General features: G+C 43.4%; 1 protein-coding gene across 1 annotated transcript in view; it reads left to right on the forward strand.

Moving 5' to 3' along the window:
• Nucleotides 1-7,039: 7,039 nt before the first annotated feature.
• Nucleotides 7,040-21,004, forward strand: part of LOC118357973 (endosomal transmembrane epsin interactor 1-like) — a 75,342-nt gene continuing 61,377 nt past the window's right edge. Inside the window, exons 1-2 of the mRNA XM_052479308.1 lie at nt 7,040-7,510; nt 17,254-17,310. Of these exons, the coding sequence (XP_052335268.1) occupies nt 7,214-7,510; nt 17,254-17,310 (354 nt within the window). The 5' untranslated portion in view covers nt 7,040-7,213. The remainder of the gene's footprint in view (nt 7,511-17,253; nt 17,311-21,004) is intronic.

Consider the following 21,004-nt stretch of genomic DNA (forward strand, 5'->3'; position numbering starts at 1 on the left):
CAGAGCCGCCACCGTGGACAGATGCCCACCCAGACCCTCCCCTATAGGTTCAGGTTATGCGTCCGGAGCATTCTATGTTGTGTCAGAGGCAGGTGTTAGTCATTGTCTCTGATTGGGAACCATATTTAGGTAGCCTGTTTTGTGTTGGGTTTTGTGGGTGGTTGTATTCTGTCTTTATGTCTATGCACCAGACAGAACTGTTTCGTTTTTTTCACATTTGTTGTTTTGTATTTTGTAGTGTTCACGTTTATCGTCTTGATTAAACATGATGAACACTAACCACGCTGCGCTTTGGTCCTCTCCTTCGTCCACAGAAATCCGCCGTTACAATCACTCTCCATATTTTCAAGCATAGTGGTGGCTGTATGTTATGGGTATGCTTGTAATTGTTAAGGACTGGGGAGTTTTTCAGCATAAAAAAGAAATGGAATGGAGGTATGCACAGTTGATTACCAAGAAGACAGTGAATGCTCCTGAGTGGCCGAGTTTCAGTTTTGACTTAAATCTGCTTAAATCTTTGGCAAGGTCTGAAAATGGTTGTCTCGCAATGATCAACAACCAATTTGACAAAGCTTGAAGAATAATAAATACATAAAAAGGCATGTGTTTCACAATCTAGGTCTTAGAAACTTACCCAGACAGACTCAATGCTGTATTCAGTGCCAAAGGTGATTCTACAAAGTATTGACTCAGAGGTGTAAGTATTTCTGTATTTCATTTTCAATAAATTTGCTTAAAAAAAATATATGTTTTCACTTTGTCATTATGGGGTATTGTGTGTAGATGGGTGAGATTTAAAAAATATATTTAATCCATTTTGAATTCAGGCTGTAACACAACAAAATGTGGAATAAGTCAAGGGGTATGAATACTTTCTGAAGGCACTGTATGTACAGTACAAAACTTTAGGAACACCTGCTCGACATAGACTGACCAGGTGAATCCGGGTGAAAGCTATGATTCCTTATTGATGTCACTTGTTAAATCCACTTCAATCAGTGTAGATGAAGGGGAGGAGACGGGTTAAAGAAGGATTTTTAAGCCTTGAGACAATTATGACTCAAGTTGTGACATGGATTGTGTATGTGTTCCATTCAGAGGGTGAATGGGCAAGACAAAATATTTAAGTGTCTTTGAACGGGTAGGTGCCAGGCACACCGGTTTGAGTGTGTCAAGAACTGCAACACAGCTGGGTTTTTCACGCTCAACAGTTTCCTGTGTGTATCAAGAATAGCCCACCACCCAAAGGACATCCAGCCAACTTGACCACAACAGTGGGAAGTATTGGAGTCAACATGGGCCAGCATTCCTGTGGAACGCTTTCGTCATCTTGTAGAGTCCATTCCCCAACAAATTGAGGATGTTTTGTCACACAAAAGTGTCAACTCAATATTAGAAAGGTGTTCCTAATGTTTAGTATACTCTGTGTACTTTCAGTGTGTGTATATAATATACATATACAGTATATACACTACCTCATAGAAATGACCTCATAGAAATGTCCTTGTTTTTGAAAGAAAAGCACATTTTTTGTACATTAAAATAACATACATTTCTCATAAATATAGTGTAGACATTGTTAATGTTGTAAATGACTATTGTACCTGGAAGTAGCAGATTTTTTTGTGGAATATCTACACAGGTGTGTTTTCAGCAACCATCACTCCTGTGTTCCAATGGCACATTGTGTAAGTCAATCCAAATGTATCACTTTAAAACGCTAATTAATCATTAGAAAACCCTTTTGCAATTATGTTAGCACAGCTTAAAACTGTTATAACACTGGCCTTCTTTAGACTAGTTGAGTATCTGGAGCAACAGCATTTGTGGGTTCGATTACAAGCTCAAAATGGTCAGAAACAAAGACCTTTCTTCTGAAACTCGTCAGTCTATTCTTGTTCTGAGAAATGAAGGCTATTCCATGCAAGAAATTACCGAGAAACTGAAGATCTTGTACAACGCTGTGTACTGCTCCCTTCACAGAACAGCACAAACTGGCCCTAACCAGAATAGAAAGAGGAGTGGGAGGCCCCGGTGCACAACTGAGCAAGCGGACAAGTACATTAGAGTGTCTAGTTTGAGAAACAGATGCCTCAAGTCCTCAACTGCCAGCTTCATTAAATAGTACCCGCTATACACCAGTCTCAATGTCAACAGTCAAGCGGTGACTCCGGGATGCTGGTCTTCTAGGCTGAGTTGCAAAGAAAAGGCCATATCTCAGACTGGCCAATAAAAATAAAAGATTAAGAGGGGTAAAAATAACACAGACACTGGACAGAGGAACTCTGCCTAGAAGGCCAGAGTCTTCTTAATTAAATTAATATTGGACTGTAGTTTCTCTTTGCTTATTTGAGCTGTTCTTGCCATAATATGGACTTGGTCTTTTACCAAATAGGGCTATCTTCTGTATACCAACCCTACCTTGTCACAACACAACTGATTGGCTCAAACGCATTAAGAAGGAAATAAATTCCACAAATTCACTTTTACAAGGCACACCGGTTAATTGAAATGCATTCCAGATGACTACCTCATGAAGCTGGTTGAGAGAATGCCAAGAATATGCATAGCTCTCATCAAGGCAAAGGGTGGCTACTCTGACATATCTCAAATATAAATATATTTAGATATGTATTATTTCATAGTTTTGCTGTTTTCACTTTTATTCTACAATGTATAAAATAGTACAAATAAAGAAAAACTATTGATTGAGTAGGTGTGTCCAAACTTCTGCCTGGTCCTGTATGTGTGTATGTACACTACATGACCAAAAGTATGTAGACACCTGCTTGTCGAACATCTCATACCAAAATTGTGTGTATTTATATGGAGTTGGTCCCCCCTCTGCTGCCACAGGAGCCTCCTCTCTTCTCTGGAAGGATTTCCACTAGATGTTGGAACATTGCTGCGGGGACTTGCTTCCATTCAGCCACAAGAGCATTAGTGAGGTTGGGCACTGATGTTGGGCAATTAGGCCTGGCTCGCAGTCTGCGTTCCAATTCACCCCAAAGGTGTTTGATAGGGTTGAGGTCAGGACTCTGTGCAGGCCAATCAAGTTCTTCCACACCAATCTCGACAAATAATTTCTGTATGGACCTCACTTTGTGCACGGGGCGTTGTCATGCTGAAACAGGGCCTTCCCTGTTTCAACTGTTGCCACGAACTTTGAAGCACAGAATCATCTAGAATGTCATTGTATGCTGTAGCGTAACAATTTCCCGAACCATGAAAAACAGCCCCAGACCATTATTCCTTCTCCACCAAACTTTACAGTTGCCACTATGCATTTTGGGCAGGTAGCGTTCTCTTGGCATCCGCTAAACCCAGATTGGTCTGTCGGACTGCCAGATGGTGAAGCGTGATTCATCGCTCCATAGAACGCATTTCTACTGTTCCAGAGTCCAATGGCGGTGCGCTTTACACCACTCCAGCCGACACTTGGCATTGCGCATGGTGATCTTAGGCTTGTGTGCGGCTGCTCTGCCATGGAAACCCATTTCATGAAGCTCCAGACTAACAGTTCCTGTGCTGACGTTGCTTTCAGAGACAGTTTGGAACTCGGTAGTGAGGGTTGCAACCGAGGACAGATTATTTTTACGCGCTACGGGCTTCAGCACTCGGCGGTCTCATTCTGTGAACTTGTGTGGCCTACCACTTCGAGGCTGAGCTGTTGTTGCTCCTAGACGTTTCCACTTCACAATAACAGCACTTACAGTTGACCAGGGCATCTCCAGCAGGGCAGAAATTTAAAGAACTGAATTGTTGGAAAGGTGGCATCCTATGACGGTGCCACGTTGAAAGTCACAGCTCTTCAGTAAAGCCATTTTACCGCAAATGTACTGTATGTCTATGGAAATTGCTGTGTGATTTTATATACCTGTCAGCAACTTGTGTTGCTGAAATAGCCGAATCCACTCATTTGAAGGGGTGACTATATACTTTTATATGGTGTATGTACAGTTGAAGTCGGAAGTTTACATACACTTTAGCCAAATACATTTATACTCAGTTTGTCATAATTCCTGACATTTAATCCGAGTAATAATTCCCTGTTTTAGGTCAGTTAGGATGACCACTTTATTTTAAGACTGTGAAATGTCAGAATAATAGTAGAGAGAATGATTTATTTCAGCTTTAATTTCTTTCATCACCTTCCCAGTGGGTCAGAAGTTTACATACACTCAATTAGTATTTGGCAGCATTGCCTTTAAAATGTTCAACTTGGGTCAAACGCTTTGGGTAGACTTCCACAAGCTTCCGACAATACATTGGGTGAATTTTGGCCCATTCCTCCTGACAGAGCTGGTGTAACTGAGTCAGGTTTGTAGGCCTCCTTGCTCACACATGCTTTTTTAGTTCTGCCCCCAAATGTTCTATAGGATTGAGGTCAGGGCTTTGTGATGGCCAATCCAATACCTTGACTTTGTTGTCCTTAAGCCATTTTGCCACAACATTGGAAGTATGCTTGGGGTCATTGTCCAGTTGGAAGACCCATTTTCGACCAAGCTTTAACTTCCTGACTGATGTCTTGAGATGTTGCTGCAATATATCCATGTAATTGTCCGTCCTCATGATGCTATCTATTTTGTGAAGTGCCACCCCCGTGCTTCACGGTTGGGATGGTGTTCTTCGGCTTGCAAGCCTCCCCTTTTTCCTCCAAACATAACAATGGTCATTATGGCCAAACAGTTATTTTTTTGCTTCATCAGACCAGAGGACATTTCTCCAAAAAGTATGATCTTTGTCCACATGTGCAGTTACAAACCATAGTCTGACTTTCTTATTGCGGTTTTGGAGCAGTGGCTTCTTCCTTGCTGAGCAGCCTTTCAGGTTATGTTGATATAGGACTCGTTTTTACTGTGGATATAGATACTTTTGTACCGGTTTCCTCCAGCATCTTCACAAGTTCTTTGCTGTTCTGGGATTGATTTGCACTTTTCGTACCAAAGTACGTTAATCTCTAGGAGACAGAACGCGTCTCCTTCCTGAGCAGTATGACGGCTGTGGGGTCCCATGGTGTTTATACTTGAGTACTATTGTTTGTACAGATGAGTGTGGTACCATCAGGCGTTTGGAAGTTGCTTTCAAGGATGAACCAGACTTGTGGAGGTCTCCAATTTCTTTTCTGAGGTCTTGGATGATTTCTTTTGATTTTACCATGATGTCAAGCAAAGAGTTTGAAAGTAGGCCTTGAAATACATCCATAGGTACACCTCCAATTGACTCAAATGATGTCAATTAGCCTATCAGAATCTTCTAAAGCCATGACATCGTTTTATGGAATTTTCCAAGCTGTTTAAAGGCACAGTCAACTTAGTGTATGTAAACTTCTGACCCACTGGAATTGTGATACAGTGAATTATAAGTGAAATAATCTGTCAGTAAACAATTGCTGGGAAAATGACTTATGTCATGCACAAAGTAGATGTCCTAACCGACTTGCCAAAATTATAGTTTGTTAACAAGACATTTGTGGAGTGGTTGAAAAACAAGTTTTAATGACTCCAACCTAAGTGTATGAAAACTTCTGACTTCAACTGTATGTACAGTATGTGTGTGTGTGTGTGTGTGTGTGTGTGTGTGTGTGTGTGTGTGTGTGTGTGTGTGTGTATATGTATGTATGTCTTTCACAGGGTCTGGGTTTAAAGCAGAAGTAAAATTTCAGATGGACCTTGTGTTGGACCAATTGACCAATACAAGTATCCTAATTTTAATACGTTCTTTCACCAGAACATCTGCTTCTGTTAACATTAGTGTTGTGTGTGTAAAAAGGTTACACATATTACAGACAATCATCTCAACAAATGTTGCTCTGTAAAGGTAGGGGAGTATGAGATTAGAGCAAATCAAATGTTATTGGTCACATACACACGGTTAGCAGATGTTATTGGTCACATACACACGGTTAGCAGATGTTATTGGTCACATACACACGGTTAGCAGATGTTATTGGTCACATACACACGGTTAGCAGATGTTATTGATCACATACACACGGTTAGCAGATGTTATTGGTCACATACACACGGTTAGCAGATGTTATTGGTCACATACACATGGTTAGCAGATGTTATTGGTCACACACACATGGTTAGCAGATGTTATTGGTCACATACACATGGTTAGCAGATGTTATTGGTCACATACACACGGTTAGCAGATGTTATTGGTCACATACACATGGTTAGCAGATGTTATTGGTCACATACACACGGTTAGCAGATGTTATTGGTCACATACACATGGTTAGCAGATGTTATTGGTCACATACACATGGTTAGCAGATGTTATTGGTCACATACACATGGTTAGCTGATGTTATTGGTCACAGACACATGGTTAGCAGATGTTATTGGTCACATACACATGGTTAGCTGATGTTATTGGTCACATACACATGGTTAGCAGATGTTATTGGTCACATACACATGGTTAGCAGATGTTATTGGTCACAGACACATGGTTAGCAGATGTTATTGGTCACATACACATGGTTAGCTGATGTTATTGGTCACATACACATGGTTAGCAGATGTTATTGGTCACATACACATGGTTAGCAGATGTTATTGGTCACATACACACGGTTAGCAGATGTTATTGGTCACAGTTGGTCACAGTGGTTTAGTTAACCTCTTGTATGAAAGCACAACATCGACATCAAAGCAATCATCTGGAGAGATAATCTCGTTTTTATGAATTTACGTTTTATTCAGTTAAATCGTCATCAAAATACAATTAATAAGACGTAGCCTAATGAATCTCCTTTATCAATTAATTTTCTGTACAAATAATGAGGAAGGTGTTGACTCAAAATAAAATCTACCTGCAGAAGTAAGAATGAAATCATTGATTCATTTGACAGCATAATATCCCCTCTCCGCCCTCAACACTTGGTCATAACAGTCGGGTCGGGGATGTGTGGCCTATTCCCACGCACCCCCGCCTCTCCTCCACCGCCCTTCTTGTGCCTCTGCCAAAATATGTGAAACGCAATCCTAGCTCTGGTCACAGAGAGCAGTTATTTTAAAACTTAAAACTCAGCCACCTCGATATGACCATGCGTAATGACGCTAAGATCCACGAACTCAACTGACAGATCTCCGCTTTAATCTGGGATCAAAACTAAAATGATCAACCGCCTCCTCGCTTGGAGTTGACGTTCGATCCACGTTCGGTAGTTTGCTGTCCTTTCTCCGCTTGCGCGTCTCCAATGTCTCTCCCGGTAGTTCTCCCCGGATCGTGTTGCTCTGTATCCAGGGTTCCGCTGGCCTCTCAGTTGGCAGACCCGACGTTCAGGATCCGGCCGCCTCGCTGCATATCTGCCTCTCGCATGCCTGGTTCTCAGTCGAGGCTGCTCCCAGCGCTGCTCCCCGGCCGCCCGCTGCTCTCCCTCGGATTGCTGCAGCTGGTTCTCGGCTGCTCCATGGTCGCGCTCTCCTTCGGAGCTCTCTCCCTCAGTAGCTCTCCACCCATCCGAAACTCATGCCCTTTCTGGGCTGGGTCTTCAGTGAGTATAGTTGCATTCTAGATTTGTTAACAACACCCACAGATAATGAATTAATAAGATGGCAGTATTTGAATGACTCTACGTGTTCTTGGTCTATGATAGCTACTCTTATCAACAGGTAGTGTTGCAGTTCTGGAACTATTACGCAAATCACACTCTGGTTAGGGGGATTTAGCCAATCAAATCCACCAGAAGCAGACATGATCGTGCTCGAGCCTGGTGTCGTATCTAGACGCTATTTTAGATTGTCCCGTAGTATAAGGCTACGTGTGTGTTGACAGGTGACATTATTTTAGGGTGGTTTATGTTGGTAACCCCTGCAGTAGGATACTACGTGAGTGGACCTGGTTGTCAGAAATAACTTGGTAGAAATAAAGTTTCAATCCAAATCTGTCTCTTTATAAATCAGTCAGTCCAAATAAGGGATGACTACTGTCATATTGTCATGAATGTCAGTATCAGGGTCAAGGGCTATAGCCTAGTTATTACTCACCAGTACCACTAGGCATTTCCTGGTCTGTGACTGTCTTCACCCCCCAGGAAGCTAATCTCAAATCCCCACATTTTCTCAGAGAACATTGTGACTAATGTTTCTCTTGGAAAACACATTCTGATGTAGGACTACTTGTTCTGAACCAAACCCGGAGCTTTGATATTTATTTCTCCAGGGTGTCCATCTTGTTTGATGTCCTAAATTGTACCCTATTCCCTGCATAGTGTAATCTTTCTGGGTCCTGGTCAAAAGTAGTGCACTAAATAATAGGGAATAGGGTGTCATTGTGGGATACAACCCCTGGTCTTTCTCTGTCTTGGTTTATATAAAGTGTAATAAAAGGCCAGATTGCTCGTTGAGCATCCCTTCCTGCTGCCTGATACACATCTCCTCTCAGACCCATCGATTCTAACCTGGTTATATGGAGAAACCTTATCGCCTCACGACTCCTAAAATACTTTATAATGCTCTCCCTCTCTCTGCAACAGACTGATCTCAGGTCACCCATGCTTTAGTTTAGAGAAGACAGACAATTGTAGCCTACAACAGAGTTTAGAGAAGACAGACAATTGTAGCCTACAACAGAGTTTAGAGAAGACAGACAATTGTAGCCTACAACAGAGTTTAGAGAAGACAGACAATTGAAGCCTACAACAGAGTTTAGAGAAGACAGACAATTGTAGTCTACAACAGAGTTTAGAGAAGACAGACAATTGAAGCCTACAACAGAGTTTAGAGAAGACAGACAATTGTAGCCTACAACAGAGTTTAGAGAAGACAGACAATTGAAGCCTACAACAGAGTTTAGAGAAGACAGACAATTGTAGCCTACAACAGAGTTTATAGAGAAGACAGAGGTACAGTGTAAGGACCAGTTATAAGCATTTTACATGGGCCTAACTAGTAGTATGGATTCACTTGTTAAGAATCTATACAGGCCTTAAAAAGGGTTCATTAAACATTGAACATCGTAGTTCTTTTAAAATAGGACTGCATTGTACAATGACTTCTCTAACATCTCTAAGTCTTTAACCCAGAGGTTACATGCTTGTCTAGCTACTACTGCTACTCAGACTAAATGCAATGGTGACTGCCAGGCCTGCCAAACCCCAAAATAATGCCACTGTTTAGTCGTAATCTGTTCAGCCACTGTGACAGACGACTTCAGTTAGGCATATTAGGCTCTTTCACTTTCATCAGAAAATACTTCTGGAGAGAAACTGACATTTTGCAGATTCTACTGGTAGCAAACAGATTGAGCACAATTTGTGTTGTTTTTTTGTTCCTCTCAAGAATGTGAAATGATTAAAGAGTATTCTGAGATATTGTACGGTTTTCACACTGATCTATAGGGACTACTGTAGGGTTTTCACACTGATCTATAGGGAGTACTGTAGGGTTTTCACACTGATCTATAGGGACTACTGTAGGGTTTTCACACTGATCTATAGGGACTACTGTAGGGTTTTCACATTGATCTATAGGGACTACTGTAGGGTTTTCACACTGATCTATAGGGACTACTGTAGGGTTTTCACACTGATCTATAGGGACTACTGTAGGGTTTTCACACTGATCTATAGGGACTACTGTAGGGTTTTCACACTGATCTATAGGGACTACTGTAGGGTTTTCACACTGATCTATAGGGACTACTGTAGGGTTTTCACACTGATCTATAGGGACTACTGTAGGGTTTTCACACTGATCTATAGGGACTACTGTAAGGGTTTCACACTGATCTATAGGGAGTACTGTAGGGTTTTCACACTGATCTATAGGGACTACTGTAGAGTTTTCACACTGATCTATAGGGACTACTGTAGGGTTTTCACACTAATCTATAGGGACTACTGTAGGGTTTTCACACTGATCTATAGGGACTACTGTAGGGTTTTCACACTGATCTATTGGGACTACTGTAGGGTTTTCCAACTGATCTATAGGGACTACTGTAGGGTTTTCACACTGATCTATAGGGACTACTGTAGGGTTTTCACACTGATCTATAGGGACTACTGTAGGGTTTTCACACTGATCTATAGGGACTACTGTAGGGTTTTCACACTGATCTATAGGGACTACTGTAGGGTTTTCACACTGATCTATAGGGACTACTGTAGGGTTTTCACACTGATCTAGGGATACTGTAAGGAGTACTAGGGAGTAGAGGGTTTTCACACTGATCTATAGGGACTACTGTAGGGTTTTCACTGATCTGAGTCTACTGATCTATAGGGAGTAATGTAGAGTTTTCACACTGATCTATAGGGACTACTGTAGGGTTTTCACACTGATCTATAGGGAGTAATGTAGAGTTTTCACACTGATCTATAGGGAGTACTGTAAGATATTCCAACTGATCTATAGGGACTACTGTAGGGTTTTCACATTGATCTATAGGGACTACTGTAGAGTTTTCACACTGATCTATAGGGAGTACTGTAAGGTATTCCAACTGATCTATAGGGAGTACTGTAGGGTTTTCCAACTGATCTATAGGGAGTACTGTAGGGTTTTCACACTGATCTATAGGGAGTACTGTAGGGTTTTCACACTGATCTATAGGGACTACTGTAAGGGTTTCACACTGATCTATAGGGACTACTGTAGGGTTTTCACACTGATCTATAGGGACTACTGTAGGGGTTGCACACTGATCTATAGGGACTACTGTGGGGGTTTCACTCTGATCTATAGGTACTACTGTAGGGGTTGCACACTGATCTATAGGGACTACTGTGGGGGTTTCACACTGATCTATAGGGACTACTGTAGGGTTTTCACACTGATCTATAGGGACTACTGTAGGGTTTTCACACTGATCTATAGGGACTACTGTAGGGTTTTCACACTGATCTATAGGGACTACTGTGGGGGTTTCACACTGATCTATAGGGACTACTGTAGGGTTTTCACACTGATCTATAGGGACTACTGTAGGGTTTTCACACTGATCTATAGGGACTACTGTAGGGTTTTCACACTGATCTATAGGGACTACTGTAGGGGTTTCACACTGATCTGTAGGGACTACTGTGGGGTTTTCACACTGATCTATAGGGACTACTGTAGGGTTTTCACACTGATCTATAGGGACTACTGTAGGGTTTTCACACTGATCTATAGGGACTACTGTAGGGGTTTCACACTGATCTATAGGGACTACTGTAAGGTTTTCACACTGATCTATAGGGACTACTGTATGGTTTTCACACTGATCTATAGGGACTACTGTATGGTTTTCACACTGATCTATAGGGAGTACTGTAGGGTTTTCACACTGATCTATAGGGAGTACTGTAGGGTTTTCACACTGATCTATAGGGACTACTGTAGGGTTTTCACACTGATCTATAGGGAGTACTGTAGGGTTTTCACACTGATCTATAGGGACTACTGTAGGGTTTTCACACTGATCTATAGGGACTACTGTAGGGTTTTCACACTGATCTATAGGGACTACTGTAGGGGTTTCACACTGATCTATAGGGACTACTGTAGGGTTTTCACACTGATCTATAGGGACTACTGTATGGTTTTCACACTGATCTATAGGGAGTACTGTAGGGTGGTGTATGCTTCTCTTGGTCTTTGTAGATGTCAAGTAGGCCAATGCACTACTACATTTGTGAAAAGTGAGTAATATTGTGTGAAAAACAAGGCAAATTATCCTGTTTAAAGTCCTTTTTTTATTGTCCACCAGCAAATCACTCCTCAGCCAACATACCGACTCACACAGCATACTGCCATGGTCCAGGAAATCTGTGTAAGGGAGTTGTGGTCTGTTGAGTGACTCTGTAGTTATTGTTGGGAAGTGTGGTGCTGTAGCCTTCACAGGAAGCTGAAGGAAGCAGGCACTCTCTGCTTTGGTTCATTATGTCAGAGTAAGTCAGAAAACATTCATTCAACCTTAGACAACATTCACACAACCTTTTGACAACATTCAGAAAACATTTGTTCAACCTTAGACAACATTCACACAGCCTTCAGACAACTTTTTTTTTAACAACATTTCAACAACTTTAAACATCATTCCCACAACCTTAGACAACATCCACACAAAATGTACACAACCTTATATTTGACAACATTCCCACAAGTCGATATTCACCTCAGATGAACCTTAACAACCCTAATTGAAAACGTACTTCACATGGACTTCAAGAATCTACAGGTGAAACTCTGAAATGGATATCATACCGTAACAATCCAATGACAAGCAGGGCAGCTCAGTCCACTGTTAGTGGTGAGACTTACATACGCTCAGCGGTGGCGCAGCGGCGTCACTACAGTCCCTGGTTCGAATCCTGGCTGAATCACATCTGGCCGTGATTAATGTTTATGCAGCAGACACATATTGAGTCAATTATCCACTGGATGGGGTGGGGAGACGAGGGCACAGAGAGAGGCTTTGTCTCAAATGGTGTCCTATTCACTCTACTCCCATGAGCCGGGTAGTGCACTATGTAGGGGATAGGGCTCTGGTCAGTATAGTGCACTATGTAGGGGATAGGGCTCTGGTCAATGTAGTGCACTATGTAGGGGATAGGGCTCTGGTCAGTATAGTGCACTATGTAGGGGATAGGGCTCTGGTCAATGTAGTGCACTATGTAGGGGATAGGGCTCTGGTCAGTATAGTGCACTATGCAGGGGATAGGGCTCTGGTCAGTATAGTGCACTATGTAGGGGATAGGGCTCTGGTCAGTATAGTGCACTATGTAGGGGATAGGGCTCTGGTCAATGTAGTGCACTATGTAGGGGATAGGGCTCTGGTCAGTATGGTGTACTATGTAGGGGATAGGGCTCTGGTCAATGTAGTGCACTATGTAGGGGATAGGGCTCTGGTCAGTATAGTGCACTATGTAGGGGATAGGGCTCTGGTCAATGTAGGGCTCTGGTCAGTATAGTGCATTATGTAGGGGATAGGGCTCTGTTCAGTATAGTGCACTATGTAGGGGATAGGGCTCTGGTCAATGTAGTGCATTATGTAGGGGATAGGGCTCTGGTCAATGTAGTGCACTATGTAAGGGATAGGGCTATGGTCAGTATAGTGCACTATGTAGGGGATAGGGCTATGGTCAGTATAGTGCACTATGTAGGGGATAGGGCTCTGGTCAGTATAGTGCGCTATGTAGGGAATGATGTGCAAACGGAGTAGGCACACCGGGAGATGCAAGATTCCATCCCCCAAAACCCACTGCAGTGGTGCTGTCACTAGATGCTCATTTATTACCAGTGGATTTAATCATGTGGATTGGCTTGACAAGAATCTGGTCAGAGTATTAGGAGGAGTAGAAGTCTCTCAGTTGGTCTTCTCTGGAGAGAGACTGTTTGTCAGTACTTGAATTAACAGGCCTGTTTCTGATGGTATTGGAAACGACTTGGATCATACTACTATCTACTAGAAGAGTAAGACCAGAGCGCTGTCCTTTTTAAGATCATCAGACCCACTGGGACTATAGAGATCATCCAGATATAGGCCTGTGTGCTTCTGTGTGTATGAAAGGTGGTTCCAGTCCCCTGTGTCTATGAAAGGTAGTTCCATCCCTGTGTCTATGAAAGGTGGTTCCATCCCTGTGTCTATGAAAGGTGGTTCCAGTCCCCTGTGTCTATGAAAGGTAGTTCCATCCCTGTGTCTATGAAAGGTGGTTCCATCCCTGTGTCTATGAAAGGTGGTTCCAGTCCCCTGTGTCTATGAAAGGTGGTTCCAGTCCCCTGTGTCTATGAAAGGTGGTTCCATCCCTTTGTCTATGAAAGGTAGTTCCAGTCCCCTGTGTCTCTGAAAGGTGGTTCCAGTCCCCTGTGTCTATGAAAGGTAGTTCCATCCCTGTGTGTATGAAAGGTGGTTCCATCCCTGTGTCTATGAAAGGTAGTTCCATCCCTGTGTGTATGAAAGGTGGTTCCATCCCTGTGTCTATGAAAGGTGGTTCCAGTCCCTGTGTGTATGAAAGGTAGTTCCAGTCCCCTGTGTATATGAAAGGTGGTTCCAGTCCCTGTGTCTATGAAAGGTGGTTCCATCCCTGTGTCTATGTAAGGTGGTTCCATCCCTGTGTCTATGAAAGGTGGTTCCATCCCTGTGTCTATGAAAGGTGGTTCCATCCCTGTGTCTATGAAAGGTGGTTCCATCCCTGTGTCTATGAAAGGTGGTTCCAGTCCCTGTGTCTATGAAAGGTGGTTCCAGTCCCTGTGTGTATGAAAGGTGGTTCCATCCCTGTGTCTATGAAAGGTGGTTCCATCCCTGTGTCTATGAAAGGTGGTTCCAGTCCCTGTGTCTATGAAAGGTGGTTCCAGTCCCCTGTGTGTATGAAAGGTGGTTCCAGTCCCCTGTGTGTATGAAAGGTGGTTCCATCCCTGTGTCTATGAAAGGTGGTTCCATCCCTGTGTCTATGAAAGGTGGTTCCAGTCCCCTGTGTCTATGAAAGGTGGTTCCAGTCCCCTGTGTGTAAGAAAGGTGGTTCCATCCCTGTGTCTATGAAAGGTGGTTCCAGTCCCCTGTGTGTATGAAAGGTGGTTCCAGTCCCCTGTGTGTATGAAAGGTGGTTCCATCCCTGTGTCTATGAAAGGTGGTTCCATCCCTGTGTCTCTGAAAGGTGGTTCCATCCCTGTGTCTATGAAAGGTGGTTCCATCCCTGTGTCTATGAAAGGTGGTTCCATCCCTGTGTCTCTGAAAGGTGGTTCCATCCCTGTGTCTATGAAAGGTGGTTCCATCCCTGTGTCTATGAAAGGTGGTTCCATCCCTGTGTCTATGAAAGGTGGTTCCAGTCCCCTGTGTGTATGAAAGGTGGTTCCATCCCTGTGTCTATGAAAGGTGGTTCCATCCCTGTGTCTCTGAAAGGTGGTTCCATCCCTGTGTCTATGAAAGGTGGTTCCATCCCTGTGTCTATGAAAGGTGGTTCCATCCCTGTGTCTATGAAAGGTGGTTCCATCCCTGTGTCTATGAAAGGTAGTTCCAGTCCCCTGTGTCTATGAAAGGTGGTTCCAATCCCTGTGTCTATGAAAGGTGGTTCCATCCCTGTGTCTATGAAAGGTGGTTCCATCGCTGTGTCTATGAAAGGTGGTTCCATCCCTGTGTCTATGAAAGGTGGTTCCAGTCCCCTGTGTCTATGAAAGGTAGTTCCAGTCCCCTGTGTCTATGAAAGGTGGTTCCAATCCCTGTGTCTATGAAAGGTGGTTCCATCCCTGTGTCTATGAAAGGTGGTTCCATCCCTGTGTCTATGAAAGGTGGTTCCATCCCTGTGTCTATGAAAGGTGGTTCCATCCCTGTGTCTATGAAAGGTAGTTCCAGTCCCCTGTGTCTATGAAAGGTGGTTCCATCCCTGTGTGTATGAAAGGTGGTTCCATCCCTGTGTCTATGAAAGGTGGTTCCATCCCTGTGTCTATGAAAGGTGGTTCCATCCCTGTGTCTATGAAAGGTGGTTCCATCCCTGTGTCTATGAAAGGTAGTTCCAGTCCCCTGTGTCTATGAAAGGTGGTTCCAGTCCCTGTGTCTATGAAAGGTGGTTCCATCCCTGTGTCTATGAAAGGTGGTTCCATCCCTGTGTCTATGAAAGGTGGTTCCATCCCTGTGTCTATGAAAGGTGGTTCCATCCCTGTGTCTATGAAAGGTGGTTCCATCCCTGTGTCTCTGAAAGGTGGTTCCATCCCTGTGTGTATGAAAGGTAGTTCCAGTCCCCTGTGTCTCTGAAAGGTGGTTCCATCCCTGTGTCTATGAAAGGTGGTTCCAGTCCCCTGTGTCTCTGAAAGGTGGTTCCATCCCTGTGTCTATGAAAGGTAGTTCCAGTCCCCTGTGTCTCTGAAAGGTGGTTCCATCCCTGTGTGTATGAAAGGTAGTTCCAGTCCCCTGTGTCTCTGAAAGGTGGTTCCATCCCTGTGTCTATGAAAGGTGGTTCCAATCCCTGTGTCGGTAGTGTCAGATAGTTCAGATAACTCTGGTTCTATGAGAGCCATATCAGAACCACAATGAAGGAGCTGGGGAGAACAGGAAGCGCAAAGATTTAGAGCACACACATTGACACCAGAGGATAATTTGTTAGTCCCCACGAGGTCAAATGCTTTTTCTAGGGCGTATTAGGGTTAAGGGGGTTAAGGCTAGAATTAGTTTTAGGATTATAATTACGTTAAGTGTTAGGAACTAGGGTTAGTTTTGGAGATAGGAACTAGGGTTAGTTTTGGGGATAGGAGCTAGGGTTAGTTTTGGGGATAGGAACTAGGGTTAGGTTTAAGGTTAGGGTTAGTTTTAGGGTTAAGGTTAGGGTTTAGGTTAGGATTATGTTTAGGTTTTGGGGAAGAGTATGGGTTAGGGTTAGGGGTTAAGGTTAGGGAAAATAGGATTTTGAATGGGACTGAATTGTGTGTCCTCACAAGGTTAGCTGTACAAGACTGTGTGTGTGTGTGTGTGTGTGTGTGTGTGTGTGTGTGTGTGTGTGTGTGTGTGTGTGTGTGTGTGTGTGTGTGTGTGTGTGTGTGTGTGTGTGTGTGTGTGTGTGTGTGTGTGTGTGTGTGTGTGTGTGTGTGTGTGTTTGCGTGTGTGTGTGTGTGTGTGTGTTCATTAATGTGTGTGTGTGTTCATTAATGTGTGTGTAGTTGTGAGTGAGATTTATGTCTGTTTGGCCGTGGTATACAGGATGTATTGCTGATTGGTGTCATGGTATACAGGATGTATTGCTGATTGGTGTCATGGTATACAGGATGTATTGCTGATTGGTGTCATGGTATACAGGATGTATTGCTGATTGGTGTCATGGTATACAGGATGTATTGCTGATTGGTGTCATGGTATACAGGATGTATTGCTGATTGGTATCATGGTATACAGGATGTATTGCTGATTGGTGTCATGGTATACAGGATGTATTGCTGATTGGTGTCATGGTATACAGGATGTATTGCTGATTGGTGTCATGGTATACAGGATGTATTGCTGATTGGTGTCATGGTATACAGGATGTATTGCTGATTGGTGTCATGGTATACAGGATGTATTGCTGATTGGTGTCATGGTATACAGGATGTATTGCTGATTGGTGTCATGGTATACAGGATGTATTGCTGATTGGTGTCATGGTATACAGGATGTATTGCTGATTGGTGTCATGGTATACAGGATGTATTGCTGATTGGTGTCATGGTATACAGGATGTATTGCTGATTGGTGTCATGGTATACAGGATGTATTGCTGATTGGTGTCATGGTATACAGGATGTATTGCTGATTGGTGTCTGGGTTCTTCTTCTTGTTCTCCTCCAGGTGATCCTGTCAGGGATCGTTGGCCTCACAACATGGAGGAGACCCATGCTGCTGCTGGTAGGCCATACATCACAGACATGTACTGTATATATATATATATTTCTATATATGAGAGAACTGTACTGTATATATATATATATATACATGAGGAGGTGTGATATATGTCAAATATATCCCGGCTAAGGGCTGTTCTTAAGCACGACGCAACATGGAGTATATTGGTATATTGGCCATATATCACAAACCCCCGAGGTGCCTTATTGCTATTATAAACTGGTTACCAACGTCATTAGAGCAGTAAAAGTGTTTTGTCATACCCGTTGGTATACGGTCTGGTAGGGTTCAAACCACCACAGTTTACAATTGTTTATGATTACGACAACAAAGGATTCAACCTCTATATGAACTGAACAGTGAGAATGTTTCTACAAGCCTGCAGGAAGGCTATATATGTCCAGGGATACCTCAGAAACAGCCCTGTCAATAGACCATCATGTTCCTCTCGTTCAATTAATACGACCATTTTGCCTCTGTGTTTCCTGATTCCGATCTACTGGTCGTCACGTCCTGAGAATGCCATCCGTGTGGCCATAGTCTACTGGTCGTCACGTCCTGAGAATGCCATCCGTGTGGCCATAGTCTACTGGTCGTCACGTCCTGAGAATGCCATCCGTGTAGCCATAGTCTACTGGTCGTCACGTCCTGAGAATGCCATCCGTGTGGCCATAGTCTACTGGTCGTCACGTCCTGAGAATGCCATCCGTGTGGCCATAGTCTACTGGTCGTCACGTCCTGAGAATGCCATCCGTGTGGCCATAGTCTACTGGTCGTCACGTCCTGAGAATGCCATCCGTGTAGCCATAGTCTACTGGTCGTCACGTCCTGAGAATGCCATCCGTGTGGCCATAGTCTACTGGTCGTCACGTCCTGAGAATGCCATCCGTGTGGCCATAGTCTACTGGTCGTCACGTCCTGAGAATGCCATCCGTGTGGCCATAGTCTACTGGTCGTCACGTCCTGAGAATGCCATCCGTGTAGCCATAGTCTACTGGTCGTCACGTCCTGAGAATGCCATCCGTGTGGCCATAGTCTACTGGTCGTCACGTCCTGAGAATGCCATCCGTGTAGCCATAGTCTACTGGTCGTCACGTCCTGAGAATGCCATCCGTGTGGCCATAGTCTACTGGTCGTCACGTCCTGAGAATGCCATCCGTGTGGCCATAGTCTACTGGTCGTCACGTCCTGAGAATGCCATCCGTGTAGCCATAGTCTACTGGTCGTCACGTCCTGAGAATGCCATCCGTGTAGCCATAGTCTACTGGTCGTCACGTCCTGAGAATGCCATCCGTGTAGCCATAGTCTACTGGTCGTCACGTCCTGAGAATGCCATCCGTGTGGCCATAGTCTACTGGTCGTCACGTCCTGAGAATGCCATCCGTGTGGCCATAGTCTACTGGTCGTCACGTCCTGAGAATGCCATCCGTGTGGCCATAGTCTACTGGTCGTCACGTCCTGAGAATGCCATCCGTGTGGCCATAGTCTACTGGTCGTCACGTCCTGAGAATGCCATCCGTGTGGCCATAGTCTACTGGTCGTCACGTCCTGAGAATGCCATCCGTGTAGCCATAGTCTACTGGTCGTCACGTCCTGAGAATGCCATCCGTGTGGCCATAGTCTACTGGTCGTCACGTCCTGAGAATGCCATCCGTGTAGCCATAGTCTACTGGTCGTCACGTCCTGAGAATGCCATCCGTGTAGCCATAGTCTACTGGTCGTCACGTCCTGAGAATGCCATCCGTGTGGCCATAGTCTACTGGTCGTCACGTCCTGAGAATGCCATCCGTGTAGCCATAGAGGTTTGGATTGGTCTATTCTGTGGTGCCATGAAAAACAGCTGGGACAAATCCTCAGTGAGCACAGCAATTATAGTGTTAAGTCAGCCATGTCTGACAGGATATAAGTGTTCAGAGGTTATACATTTTAGTGCCTTGCGCAAGGGCACAGACAGATGTTTCAGCTAGGAAGCTCGGGAATTGAACCAAATCGGCAACAAATATGTTGAGCATCTACAGTGAAGCTGCAAAAGTATTGTGACACACATTTGTTTTGTTTTGACTCTGTACTCCGGCACATTGGATTTAAAATGATACAATGACTATGATATGGATGAAAATACCCTAAAATAAAAGCTGACAGTCTGTATCATTTCAAATCCAAAGTGCCAGAGTACAGAGCCATAACAAAACAAATGTGTCACTGTCCCAATGCTTTTGTAGCTCACTGAATTTGATCTTGAAGACACACTGTCCGTTTGTTTAGTTTAACTACTCGGGAGCCACATTTCACTGGCAGGTTAATCATGTTTAGAATTGTTTACCAGTAGACTACACAGCAGATAAAGCATGTTAGTATTCAATATCTTGTTGCAGTTCCCTTTGGTTTCTTGGATCAAAGCTCAAAGCCCAGTAAAACCAAATATTCTTGACACCTGCCTCACAAAGACCAGGTGATTTTGTGTTCTCCTGAATCCTTAACACCTTGTAATCTGGTGTGTTTGATTTCTCGGTTTTAAAGCCAAGAAACTATTTTTTTTTTAACCCAAGTTTTTCTCAAACTCTAACCCTAGTGGCACTAGACCCCTGAACAAAGTCTAGAGGCTCAGTGGTTCTCTGAGCCCTGATGGTTCCCTCCCCATACACTGATACATCACACTCTTCCTCTTCTTTGAGCCCCCCTCTCGTTATTCATGTTTTGTCTGATGTTTTGTTTTGACTCCTGTTTTTGTTTTTGTTTTACATCTCTATAATTCTAAAGTGACTGGGTCTGTGAAAAGCACTATTGACTTTTTCCACATTTTCTTGTGTCACAGTCTGAATTTATAATGGTTTGCATTTAGCTTTTTGTTGGGTCACTGGCCTACACACACTACCCCGTAATGTCAATGTGGAATTATGTTTTTCAATTTTTTTGCCAATTAATTAAAAATGAAAAGCTGAAATGTCTTGAGTCAATAAGTATTCGACTCCTTTGTTATGGCAAGCCTAAATAAGTTCAGGAGTAAACATTTGCTTAGACACATTACAAATTGCATGGATTCACTCTGTGTGCAATAATAGCGTTTAACATGATTTATGAATGACAGTCTCATCTTTGTACCCAACACATACCATTATCTGTAAGTTCACTCAGTTGAGCAGTGAATTTCAAACACAGATTCAACCACAATGACCAGGGAGGTTTTCCAATGCCTCTCAAAGAAGGGCACCTATTGGTAGATGGGTAAAACATTTAAAAAGCAGACATTAAACATGCCTTTGAGCCTGGTGAAGTTATTCATTTAATTTTGGATGATGTATCAATACACCCAGTCACCACAAAGATGCAGGCGTCCTTCCTAACTCAGTTGCCGGAGAGGAAGGAAACTGCTCAGGGATTTCATCATGAGGCCAATGGTGGCTTTAAAACAGTTACAGAGTTTAATGGCTGTGAGGAGAAAACAGAGGATGGATCAACAACATTGTAGTTACTCCACAATACTAACCTACACTGTAATTGACAGAGTGAAAAGTAGGAAGCCTGTACAGAATACAAATATTACAAAACATGCATCCTGTTTGCAACTGGGCACTTAAGTAATACTGCAAAAAAATGTGTCAAAGAAGTAAACTTTTTGTCCTGAAGACAAAGTGTTCTGTGTTTGGGGCAAATCCAATACAACACATTACTGAGTATCACTTTCCATATGTTCAAG

This window comes from Oncorhynchus keta, chromosome 25 (genome assembly GCF_023373465.1).
Source record: "Oncorhynchus keta strain PuntledgeMale-10-30-2019 chromosome 25, Oket_V2, whole genome shotgun sequence".
Taxonomy (NCBI): Eukaryota; Metazoa; Chordata; class Actinopteri; order Salmoniformes; family Salmonidae; genus Oncorhynchus; species Oncorhynchus keta.